At 58.0% G+C, this 11,772-nt stretch overlaps 1 protein-coding gene across 4 annotated transcripts in view; it reads right to left on the reverse strand.

Moving 5' to 3' along the window:
- Window positions 1-11,508, reverse strand: part of AHDC1 (AT-hook DNA binding motif containing 1) — a 105,079-nt gene extending 93,571 nt beyond the window's left edge. For 2 of the 4 annotated variants that reach the window (XM_034753921.1, XM_034753918.1), the window contains exon 1: window positions 10,811-11,005. In XM_034753921.1, the coding sequence (XP_034609812.1) occupies window positions 10,811-10,952 (142 nt within the window). In that variant the 5' untranslated portion in view covers window positions 10,953-11,005. The other 2 variants (XM_034753920.1, XM_034753919.1) reach the window with 2 other exon arrangements.
- Window positions 11,509-11,772: the final 264 nt, after the last annotated feature.

Here is an 11,772-nt window from a genome sequence, read left to right on the forward strand (position 1 = left end):
GCAGTCCCTTCCTCTTCTCCCCAGTGCCCCCAGCGCCAGCCCTGACCCCGGGCTCTGACTCTCCCAGTGCAAAGCCGAGGTGGGACTGAGGAACGATCATTAGCCATTCCAGGCCAGCGGCAGCAGAAGCTGCCTCTCCTGTTTCAGCCCTGGCTCCCAGGAGAACTAGGGGAGGCTTTGTTCAGGAATCAGAGAGCGGGCCAGAGAGAGAGACGGCCCCTGCCAGCTCTTGTGTTTCACTCCCATGGAATGCTGGGGAGGGGAGGGGAGGGGAGGGGAGTCAGGAGCCCCTGCAGGGTTCGGGGCTGGGCTGGAGGGTGCTTCTCAGCCGGGGGGAGGGGGAAGCCATGTGAGGGGGGGGAAATGGCTCTGAAAGCAGATGTTTGCCTGTGTCTGGTGGGGAGCTGCAGGCCTCTGCGGGGGGGATGTGTGTGTATCAGAACATTTCAGGGGTGCAGATATGTGTGATGGGGGGACAGTGCCTCTTGGCTTGGGAGAGACTAAGTGTGTGCTGGGGGCATGCTGGTGTCAGCAATGGGATACTAGCTCGTAGGCAGGCCCTGCGGCTCCTAGTGCATGCATCTGTGTGCCAGGGGCGGCAGATAGAGAGCTTTGTGTCGAAGAGATGCCCGCTGATTTCCTGGGCTCTCCGTAGGTAGCTGAGATCCCCCTCTAGCAAAGAGGCCTGCCGCTTGCCGGAGGGGATACGGGTTGCTGTTTTTCGTTATGCCCTGCCTGGCAGAGAGCAAAGACCTCCACAGCCCCTTTCCTGAACATGGGGATGGCCAGCGGGGTAGAGAGGGCAGAGAATTTCACACAACGCACGGTCAACCTGTGGAACTCCTTGCCAGAGGATGTTGTCAAGGCCAAGATTATAAGAGGGTTAAAAAAAGAACTAGATAAATTCAGGGAGGGTAGGTCCATCAATGGCGATTAGCCAGGCTGGGCAGGGATGGGGTCCCTAGTCTGTTTGCCAGAAGCTGGGAATGGGCGCCAGGGAACGGATCACTTGATGATTCCCTGGTCTGTTCATTCTCTCTGAAGCCCCTGGCACTGGCCACTGTCAGAAGACAGGATACTGGGCTAGATGGACCGTTGGTCTGACCCAGTATGGCCGCTCTTATGTCTGTCCCTCCTGCCCCATCGCCCTGGGAGGAGAAGGGGTCATGGGGGTGGGGAGGTGGGAAGGCGGGTCACAGGCAAAATTCCCGCCTGCCCATCCATGTTCAAATATTTAGTGTGTGCTCGCTAGGTGCTTCTGCTGCCTTCGGGGCATCCCTGCGTTTGAAGCAGCTGAGAGGAGCCGAGGTGGGAAGGGGGAGGGAGAAAACGGGGGGGGGTAGAGAGAGGGGAGGGAGAATGCCAGCCCTGAGAACAAGCTTTGTGAATTGTTTTCATCTCCTTACAAACCGCTGACATGGACACTGCCTGGGATGAGGACCCCCCTGGATGGTGGATGGGGGGAGGGAGGAAGGCACCTCCACCAGGGCTCCTTTCGCTTGTGGGGCCGGGGGGATGGGGGGAGACGGGAAAGCAGGAGGCTGCAGCCCGAGGATTACAGCTCCTGGGGTTTTGGCTCAGGAATTCACCTTTGATCAGCCAGGCGACAGCTCCCCACACCCACCTCCATTCCCCCCCCACCCGAGCCCAGGGGCAAGATGGCAGCTTGGCTTACGGGGAGCAGGCCCCAGCCGGACCCCGCACACACGCCCGCCTGGCAGCCAAACGGCAGACACCCCACCCGGTCTCGTCCCTTGCCCTGTCCCCTTCTCTCCACCCCCGCTACCCAGCACCTCCCAGGGGCCAGCAGACAGCTGGGACGCATCGAGAGCCAACATGAGCAGCTGGACTGGGCCTCGGCTTTCGCTAGCACATCGGGGGGAGGGGCGGCCACCCCCACCCCATCACACAGCGCTCGGCCCCTCCATTTCGCTCCTCCCCACAGCACCCGCTAGACCCACGCCAGGACCAGTGGTCGTCCCAACTCTGCACCCAGCAGTGGGCCCTGGGGACCAGCAGACACCTGCCCGCTGCGTGAGGTCCTGGCACCCCGTCTCACCCTAGACGCTCGGCATCCCCCTTTGGTCATGGGTCAGCCCAGGCCTCTTCCCTCTGGCCCTCCCCAAGGGACTTCGCCCCAGCCCCCAAGTGAGTGGGCATGGGGAGGTGGTGGTGGGGGAGGTGGGTGCTTCCTTGTTGCCATCCTGCCTTTCTCTACCCCACCAGCTCCCCTGGGCACAGCAGGCCCACCCCCATCCTCACTGCTTCCCTTGTTTGCACATCCCAGGGGCTCCCACACAGCGGGGTCCCGCCCCATCCCGAACGAGGTTGTCCCCTCCTCTCCCCTCCCTCTTGGCCTGGAGTTCTCATCATGCTCACCCCCGGCCCTCCCAGGATGCAGCTTTTCAGGGATGGCTGTGCTGGGGAGCGGGGGAGAGACGCCACAACATCCCGTTAGCACCCTGCGGTTGGCGGAAGCCAGCGGACCGGGTGTGCATGTTGGGGACACCCGGGAGAACACGCCATGTGAGCGGGGGCTGCTGGGGAAGCCGGCACAGAGGAGGGTTGCAGAGAAACCAGCTAAAACCTGGTTATGCGGGGACATGGTCCAAGACACTGCCCCAGGATCCTTTGGGGAAAGCCCACACTGGGCCAGAGCAGGCCAGGGTCATGTTACAGTACGCGCCCAACGCCCCTCCACCAGCTGCAGAACCAGGAGCCTCCCTTGCCATGGAGAAATCCCTGGGGTCTCCCCTCCCACCCCAGCACGCACAACGCGTATGGACCCCTAGCAATCAGAGATGGAAAAGACCTATGGGTAGCAAGGAAGGGGGGCCCAGGGGTTAGGGTGTCAGCCTGGAACTTGGGAGCCCTGCATTAATTCTCTGCTCTGCCACAGACCTTCCCCTCCCCACCCCAGTCACTTTATCACTCCGTGCCTGAAGTCCCCCCTCTGCACAAGGGGGTAACAGTGCTGCCTGGCCTCCCGGGGCATGCGAGGACAAACACACTGAAGACTGGAGGCACTTAGGGATTATAGTAAGAGGGGTCACAGAAGTACCTAAAAACCGAGCCCAGCTCCCCGTCCCCGGCCAAAGCAGGCTCAGAGCCGCGCTACGCGGACTGGTTTAGCACGTGCCCCGAGACGCTAGGCCACGCTCCCAGAGCTCCCACTGCCAGGAAGCTTCCTCCTCTGACAGCAACCAAAGTTTTCCCTCCGCCTCCCTTCCTCTCCCAGGCCCATGCAAACTAATCTCCCTGCAGCCTCGGCATATACCCCCAGCCCCATTCGCTCCAGCCCATAGCCAACCTAGCCTTATTCAACCCCATGTCAGCCTCCCCAGCCCCGAATCGGTTTTGCTCCTCTTCCCTCTCCAAATGAGCCCAGTTCTTCCTTGGTTACGAGATGCCCAGAGCTGAGCATGGCAGACCTGGGGCACTGGTGCTGGGATAATCCAACTACCTATAGATTTACTGTCACTTAGAAAAACGCCAGGAGCTGCAGGAAGTGTTACAAAGGTGCCAGTGGGCTGGTGGATTGGTAGGCAAGAGAAGGGATCTCCAAGGGAACCCCCTCCAAATCACAGCACAAATAAAACCCTCCCCCAGATCCCAGTCAGCCTCCCCTGCTGGTCCTTCCAACAGGCCCTGACGGTCAATACAGCCCAGCCCCCCATCACACAAAGCAGGGGGTGGGTGGTACTGGGAGGAAGGAGGACACTAGCTTCCCCTGTTCCAGGTCTCAGAGCACAGAGGCCCAAGGCTGCCCTGGCTTTCTTTGTTATCATCCTGCACACAAGTATGCAAACCCCTCCCTGTTCAACCTGCTGCCCACTGTCACATTTCGGTTTCTCCAGGCCATTACTTCTTCCCACACTCTCTTCTCATCCAAGATCTGGTTCGGCTAGTTTTCCCATGGCTTTCTACTAGCCACACTGGAAAACAAGGAACGAAATAAGAGGAAGATAACTTTCCCTAAACGTTATGGCTTTTTCCCCTCTTCAATCTTGGGTCAAAATTTCATTCTGGCAGCAAAGTCCCATCCAACTTGAATGTCCTCCACCAAACCCAAATCTTCGTTCGTTATTTTCTGGTCTCTCCAGAGCCCGTGGGGTTATTTTTCTGTCTGTCTTGGCGTTCCCGGCTCCTCCCAGTTTAGTATCTTCTGGACCATCAAGACTGGTTCTAAAGCAGCCCCTGCTAGGCCCCTAACACTGGGCCAGGCGCTGACTTATCACCCCTGCCTGACCACAATCCTTCAGCTACTTTTCGGTCCCCACAGGTCTCCTTCCAGGCCAAGACGATTTTATGAGACCCTATCAAAGACGCGACTAAAATCCAGGTGCATTACAGCTCATCCATCGTGCTCCCCTAAGAGTACCCCTTGTATCATCCCACCCCAAGCAAAGCCATCACATTTTATTCTGGGTAAATTCCTGGGGGCCAGCTGGGGTCAATCAGCGTAGCTTCAACCACTTCCAAAGAGCCACCTGGATTTACAGCACTGCAAGATTTGATCTTTATTTCACCAAGGTTCCATTAACCTCCAGATATTTAGACCCTGATCTTGCGCAGACTAACATCCAGGCTTAGCTTGGGTAGACCCATGGACGTTAAGCGACTGCACAAGACTTTAGAGGGTTGGGACCTTTGACATTTTTCTCTTAAGTGCGCCCCTCTATTTAACGTGGGAGGATAGAAGTTCCTGGCCAGCGAACGCCAGGATCATGGCGTCCTCCTTTCGGAAGACCAGTACCACGGTCAATTTTCTCCAGTCTCCCCATATCTTGCCATTTGAGGATGCGTCGGCGTTCCCCACATCTCCACACGCACCTATGTTGAGTGGTCGCTTGCCCTCCCTGGTCTTGTCTGCCAGACGTCAATGTGTCTCGCCCCACTTCCCCAGGCACACCCCCGGGGTGGAGAAGTCTCTCGGTCCCTAAAAAGTGTCTTTTTTCCTGCCTTTGCACATGCGTCCCCTCCCCATCCAGGTCTCGGCTCACCAACCCATCATCTCCTCTGAGCTGGGGGTCCCCAATAGCCCCCCATCTCTAAGCACGTGCCTCTGATGGGGCATCCCCCCACAATCCCCATTGTGACCTCTTCAACACCCACCCCGACTTGCCATGTCTATGAAAATCTGAGTCTCCCAGGCACATGACCTAGTCTCCTGCTCCACAGCCAGCATGCCCTGCTGCATCCCTTTCACGCCCTCCCTGGAGGGGGGTTGGGATCTCTCCCCCCCCCCCCCCCCAGGGCCCAACGGCTGCTGCCACTTCTCACTAGCATCTCGCACTTTGCACCCAGCAACGCCTGGCCTGCGAGTCACATTCCACCACCTCACGGGGCGGCTGCTGCCCACCTGGGCTGGCAGAGGATGCAGAACAGACTCCCCTGGCCTGGGTACCAGGCCGCCATCTCCCCCTCTCCAGCACCTTGCATGCAGAGCCAGGTTCACCTTTGTCCCACAAACCTGGTCTGGTCTTACCCCCCTCCCATGGCAGAGACACTGACCAGCAAAGCGGAGGCTACAGACCACGGGCCGCTATCAGCCACTTCCATTAACCGCTAGATCCCACTCGCAGGGCTGGGAACAGAACCACTGCCGTCAGAGCTTTTGGGGGGAGGGCTTGGGGTCTCCCAGGCGGCTACTGTCTCACCCCTCCCTTGGATTGAGGCAACTCTTCTCTCTAGCAGCTCGCTCCCAGATGGAGGGGGACACACCACCTTCACATACACTGCGTCTCTCTCCCCGGCTCGGCTCTGTGTGCATCCTGCAAGCTCTAACAGATGCTCCCCTGGGGCAGCCCTCCTGCCCAGGCAAGTAACTAGACCCAACGGGCAGCCCATTGTTTGGAAACCCGCTCCACCCATCCCCCCCAGCACCCTGCTTCCCCTGGGCCAGGGGGCTCCGGTCGTTAATTAGATCCCCCGAGTGGTCTCTCCATGCCCCAGGAACCTCCCCGCCCCGAGGGCATTGGGGGCTAGCAGCCTTCCCCATGCCAAGAAAACATCAGCCTGTCTTGGTGCTGGGAAGGTGCAGTGCCGGGGCGCAGGGAGGAAGGAGAGGGACGTGACTCCCATTGACGCCCCTCCCTGGGTCATGGCAGGACTCTCGGATGCCGACTTTTGCTTTTGGCTGTTGCACCCAGGACGCAGGGGGACACCCGGTTCTGTGACGGCCAATGGAACCGGTGACTGACGCCAGCCCCGCAGAGGAGATCGTCGCGCCAATCTTCCCCGTACGCAGCCCCAGCAGCCAATCCACAGAGAGGAACAGGGACTCAGCCCCCCACCCCCCCATGTATCTTTGTGCTTTGCTGAGACCGAGCCCAGTTCAGCAAGCTCCCAGCCCAAATGGACGAGTACTGCCAAGCGGGAAGTGGGACGCTTTCCTCACGTGTTCTCCCGCACACACCTGATCACATCGCAAGCACATGCTACCCTCTCGACAGCAAGCAAGCCTGGGCCCCGAACGCAGCCCAGTAAACTCCAGGCTGTTTCTCTTTATGCCGCCAAACTATCCCAAGAGTGTGTCAGATCCCTGTCATCCCGGGCTCCAGAATATACCCCACAAAGAAGCGCAGCAGGCGCCTCAGAGATCACATCTGAAGAAAAAGAAAATTCCAGCCTTAAAGCTACGTTTTGCTGTGGAAACAAAATATTTACCCATGTGCCCACGCAAAGGTGAAAGAGGGGATGATAAAATGCACCAGTGCGTGTGCACACAAGAGACATGGCAACGGTTAGTGCAATGCACCAGTCTGAGCATGCAGGAGAGAGGCGGTGCACTAGTGCTCTGCACAGGACAGCGTGCAAAGAAGCACAGGTGTCCTGCTGGTCCGTGCAATGCACCAGTACGTGCGAGGAGGCATTATGACTGGCCCTGCAATGCACAGGGGGACACACCAGTTATTTCACAGTGAGTAATACACTCACATGCACAAAGCCTAGGAGCCATAGGGCACAGTGCAATGCATTTGCACATACGTTCGTTCTCTGGCTGGCGTGTGTCATGGTGGTCAGGGCATTGCCTCAGAAGTGCACAAATGCCCCAGCGAGCAATGCAGTCACGCGTTTATGGAGGAGAGTCAAAGTGTCCTGGGGAGCTGTGCAAAGCACCAGAACAGGTGTGCAACAGAGAGGCGGAGTCACAGAAGGCACTGCAACGTACTCTTGTGCGACAGACAATGCCTCACAGCAGAGCCAGGGGGCAACGAATTGCACCAGCGAGTACCAGTGTGGGAAGGGATGTGAACCAGCAGCCACGGGGCAACACACTTTTCATGCTCCCCAGCCTGGGAGATACCACGCAAGCTCGAAAGCAAAGCTTTACCTGTCTGCCCCAAACCCACCAAAAGTCAGGGCTTTGAAGCGCCCGTCGTGCATCACCTGACATGGAGGTGGTGGGGAAAGCTGAACATGTATTCTTATTCCCTACAGAGGTCCAGGTTATCAGCAGGGCTGGAAATGTAACAGCATCTCCTGCTGGATTTTATTCCACGTGGATATAAAATGTACGGATCTACTGTACGTTTCACATGACCCTTCCAGGGATCTGGCCAAAAACATGGCCTACGCCGCGCCCCCCCCCCCCCCCCCCCCCCCCGCACAATGGGTTTGCTAAACATCTCCGTTCCGCGTTGTCCTCGCTCATTCCAGGTGTAGAACCAGGAATAACTCCAAGTCAATGGTGGCATGCCAGAGGAGAAGACAATGAGCCCCCACGGATCTAGCGAGTCGACAATAGATACATTGATCATATGCACTCATACAGAGGGGCAGGATTTTCAGAAGCGACTTGGGATTTTGGGGGCCTGACCTGATCCACTTTAAAGGGGCCTAAGTTTCAGAGAGAGCATACTCAGCACTTACTGAAAACCCGGCAGGTTGGGCACTCAAAATCACTAGTCACTTTCGTAAGGCTCAGCCCGAGAGGACAGCACATACCTGACTGACCATTACGGTGCACCGCGGGCAAGGGAGAAGATCACCAATGCAAAGGACTCACCACACATCCAGCCAGACAGAGCCACAGGCTGGTGTCCAGAGGCCCTTCTCTGTGGGGTGCTGGGCTCCACTTTCAGGAAGAAATCCCCCCCATCCACCCACATTACAAGTCCAGACGTAGGAAAGGGCCCTCCTCACCAAAGCCCTGTTTACCAAGAGCTGGTTTGCAGCACTCCGGAGAATAGCAGGAGCATTTCAAGGCCCTGTTTCCACTTGGCTGACACATGCTATTTATAGAAGCCTACAATTCTCCCAGAGCTTTCCTCGGGATCTCAGCAGAAATAGACTGCCCCGGGTCCCTGCTGCCTCTTCTAAGGAGGCCAGGGCAGGCACTCTGTCCAGCCAGCCCCTTCAAGCCTCCTATAACCTTCCATCGCCTCTCCTTCACCAGCCTCCGGCTCCCAACGCTGCATCACGGCCATGCCAAGACTTCCCCTTCAACCCCACATTCAAGGCAACTGGGCCAATTCTGCTCTGAGCAACGCTGGTGCCAACTGGGAGCAGCTCCATTGAACACAACAGAGCCAGACTATTCTGCATATGTGTTAGAGGAAGGGAGTGGGGTGCTTGCTCAGTGCAAAACCAGCACGAGTGAGAGCACAGTCAGGTCCAATGGGCTAAAATCGCCCCGCCACGTAACGGCCCGGGAGGCAATGGGCTGCAGTGGAGTTGCACCAGGTATGGTTTGGCCTATTCAGGTTGCACAGGTATAAAGAGCAGCATTCTCCCCTGCCCCTACAAGACGACAGTCACTGCAAGGGGACACTTAGTGAGTCATCACGCCCCGATTCAGCAAAGCTCTGAAGAGGTCGCCTTGAATTCAGTGGGTCTTCAGCTCCCGCTCAAGTGCTTTGCTGAATCGGTGCCCGAGTCCTTAGAGTTCACTTCTGCTCTCCATCACGCTGGTGTCAATCTGGAGTCACTCCACTGAGCGCTGGATTTATAGCGGCGAAACTGGGCTCAGAATAGGGCTTTTGATCTCCACTCCCAAAGCAACATGCCAAGTTCTCTATGCACTGGCCACCTGGTCTTGCATGGGGAGAAAACCGGCCCCTGCCAAGTGAGCTCGCGGAGTAGTCAGTCTCCTCAGCCTGGATGTTAGGGTAGCTTGGTTTTCTGGATGTATAAGAATCTCAGTGTTTTCCAACTAAGCACCCAGGGGGGTAGTTCTGGTCTCCCACTAGTGCCGCTCAGTGGAGTTACTGGGTCTGAGCTAAGAATTCCAGTGTGTTATTAGCAAGCAGGGGGTGCAGCGCCTTGGCACCAACGGAATTAAAAAACAAAAAAATACCCAAAAGAAAAAAGACTCTTACAAAAAATTTGGCCCCTAAGAACTAGATCTGTAAAATTTAAGGTAGCAGCAGGGCCTCCAATGCATCCAACTTTGTGCAGAAATCCCCCCTGGATACTTCAGCCAAGCACCTTCACCATGTTTGCAACTAAAGGCCTTTATGGACCACAAAGAAAACTCCCCCCCCACAAATCCCACCATCCAAAGGTCTATCCCTCTGCTGCCCAGCAGCCCCCACCCCTTTGGAGCTGGCGGGGGGAGGCACAGCAGGAAGGGCTGGGTTGATATACCAGAGATACAGGCGCACACGCGAGAAAAGAAATATCACCACAAATTTTGTTGACATCCTTCATTATAACTGCCGCCTGCCTTCTAGTGGACAGAAGCCAGCCTGACAGCTGTCACTCAGCAATCCCACATGCAGGGGGAGGCAGGCAGAGGAACCCTGTGAAATCATATCCCTCCAAAAGGAAATGCATAGATTCCACACTTATTTATTTATTTAAAGAAGTAGGCGACTTTGTTCCACAGGTAACGCTGGCTCTAGTAACACCCCCCGCCAGCGCGTGCACACAACTCTGCTTGCCAGACAATGTCTCCCCACCCCTGCCTTTACCTCTCCCCCCCCCCACCGCCTTCATATCCCCCTTGCCAAACATTTCTGCGGCTTTTGCTCCTCGCACTGCAATTAAAACTCCAGCAATTTGGGAACAACTCTCACAGAGGATGCAACTTCGCCCCGCCAAACTGGGGGGTTGGGGGGGAGGGAATGAGCCAGAGCCAGGAGGCGTCTGTCCCCGACACCCCCACGCTTTTGCCTCGAACCAAACCCACATGCTGAAATAATAAAGGACTGTTGGCTTGATCTTCCATTCCACCCCCCCTCCCCTCGCCACCCACCCTTCCCTTTCAAAGCAGCTCCCCACCCACCCACCCCCGCCACTTAGTAAACATATCCTCTTACTCTGGGGCTTCTCAAATGCACGGCCCCTGCCTGCATCGCCCCCATCTGCATGTGCAAGGCAAGATTAGTGTTTACACCTAAAGCGATTTTCGGTAGGGATTGAGTCTTTTTTTTTTTTGGTAAAGGGTGGCGGTGGGACACACACACACACACACACACACACACACACACACAGCCAGCCACCGAGAGATGGAGAGGTGGCTGCCTCGCAGCGTATTGCAAGGCAGTCGCTGGAGTGGTGTGGGCTTCGGGGAGGGCGGACAGGAAATCAGAGAAATACAACCCACTTGGCCTCAACCGCTGCCAAGCCGCTACACTGGGAGACAAAGGCTGTTTCATCTGGACTGCACGGTGCCCTTTAACCCCCTCCCCACAGAGTTTGCTGCCCAAGCACTCTGCAGCAAGTTGCTAGATTAGCTCATTACTGGGGGGGGGGAAAGGAAAGGGGGGGGTCGCTTGGCAAACGCAGCAGCCCCGGGCGAGCGGAGCAGCGTGGGGGTCCCGGGGGGGAGGGGGGGGCAGGGAGAGGAAAGGTTGGGACTCACCAGCCGGCTGCGGGGCACCCAGCCCTTCCGAAGCCGCCCGCCGCGGGAGGTTTTTCTCTTCCACCGGGGCTGAGTCTTTGCTGCCAGAGAGATTCATGGAGCCCTCAGCACCACCGGCCACCTTCAATGACAGCATGTTCATCGCCTCTGCTCACATTCTCCTCCGGCAACTCGGCTGGACATGACCCCCCCTCCCTGCCTAGCCACCCCCCCCCTTCCGATCCCCCCCCCCCTTGCTTTCCGCCTGCCTGGGAACCACACAAAAGAAAAGCCAGGAGCAGAGGGAGGTGGGGGGGTTGCAAGCCGGGGAGAAATCGCTCTCCACCCTCCGCCGCGGCTCTCGGGGCTGGGTGGGAAAAGGAAATGAAGACACAGAGCAGAGCCCTGGCTTTTGCAGCGGAGGCTGCTCGTCCCCCCCCCTTCCTCCTCCTCCTCCTCCTCCTCCTCTTCCTCCCCCCTTCCTCTCTCGCCTTCAGCTGCGCTCTGCCTGCCGGGCTCCGCCGAGCCTGCCGGGCTCGCTCCCGCCTGCCTCTCCCTAGCTCTGGGGGCTGCTGCCGCCGCCGCCGCCTGCCTCCGAGCTCTGCTTACCTTCGCCTGTCAGCAGCCGGAGCCGCCGCCGGAACCCCAGGGAGCGCTCCGGCGGGGCATGCCGGGGATTGTAGTCCGAGCCGGGGCTGGGCTGCCGGGGTGCCCGGCGCTGTCTGCTGGGGGGTGCGTGGGCTCGGAGCACGTGGAGGGAACCGGGCGGCGTTGGAAGCCACGCCACGCCCGGCCGCCCGAACTTCGGCAAAGTTTGGGGCTGAACTTTGCACCCACCGCCGGACGCATCCCGCTGGGAACCGCAGGACGGGCTGGTTCGGGGTTTTTAGTTTTTTTGTTTGTTTTGTTTCCCCTTCTTCCTGGGATGTGGCGCCGCTGCCCTCTGCGGGGTGGAAGCGGGACTGCTCCGCGGTGTGTGTGTC

Source organism: Trachemys scripta, chromosome 20, assembly GCF_013100865.1.
Source record: "Trachemys scripta elegans isolate TJP31775 chromosome 20, CAS_Tse_1.0, whole genome shotgun sequence".
In the NCBI taxonomy this organism is placed as follows: domain Eukaryota; kingdom Metazoa; phylum Chordata; order Testudines; family Emydidae; genus Trachemys; species Trachemys scripta.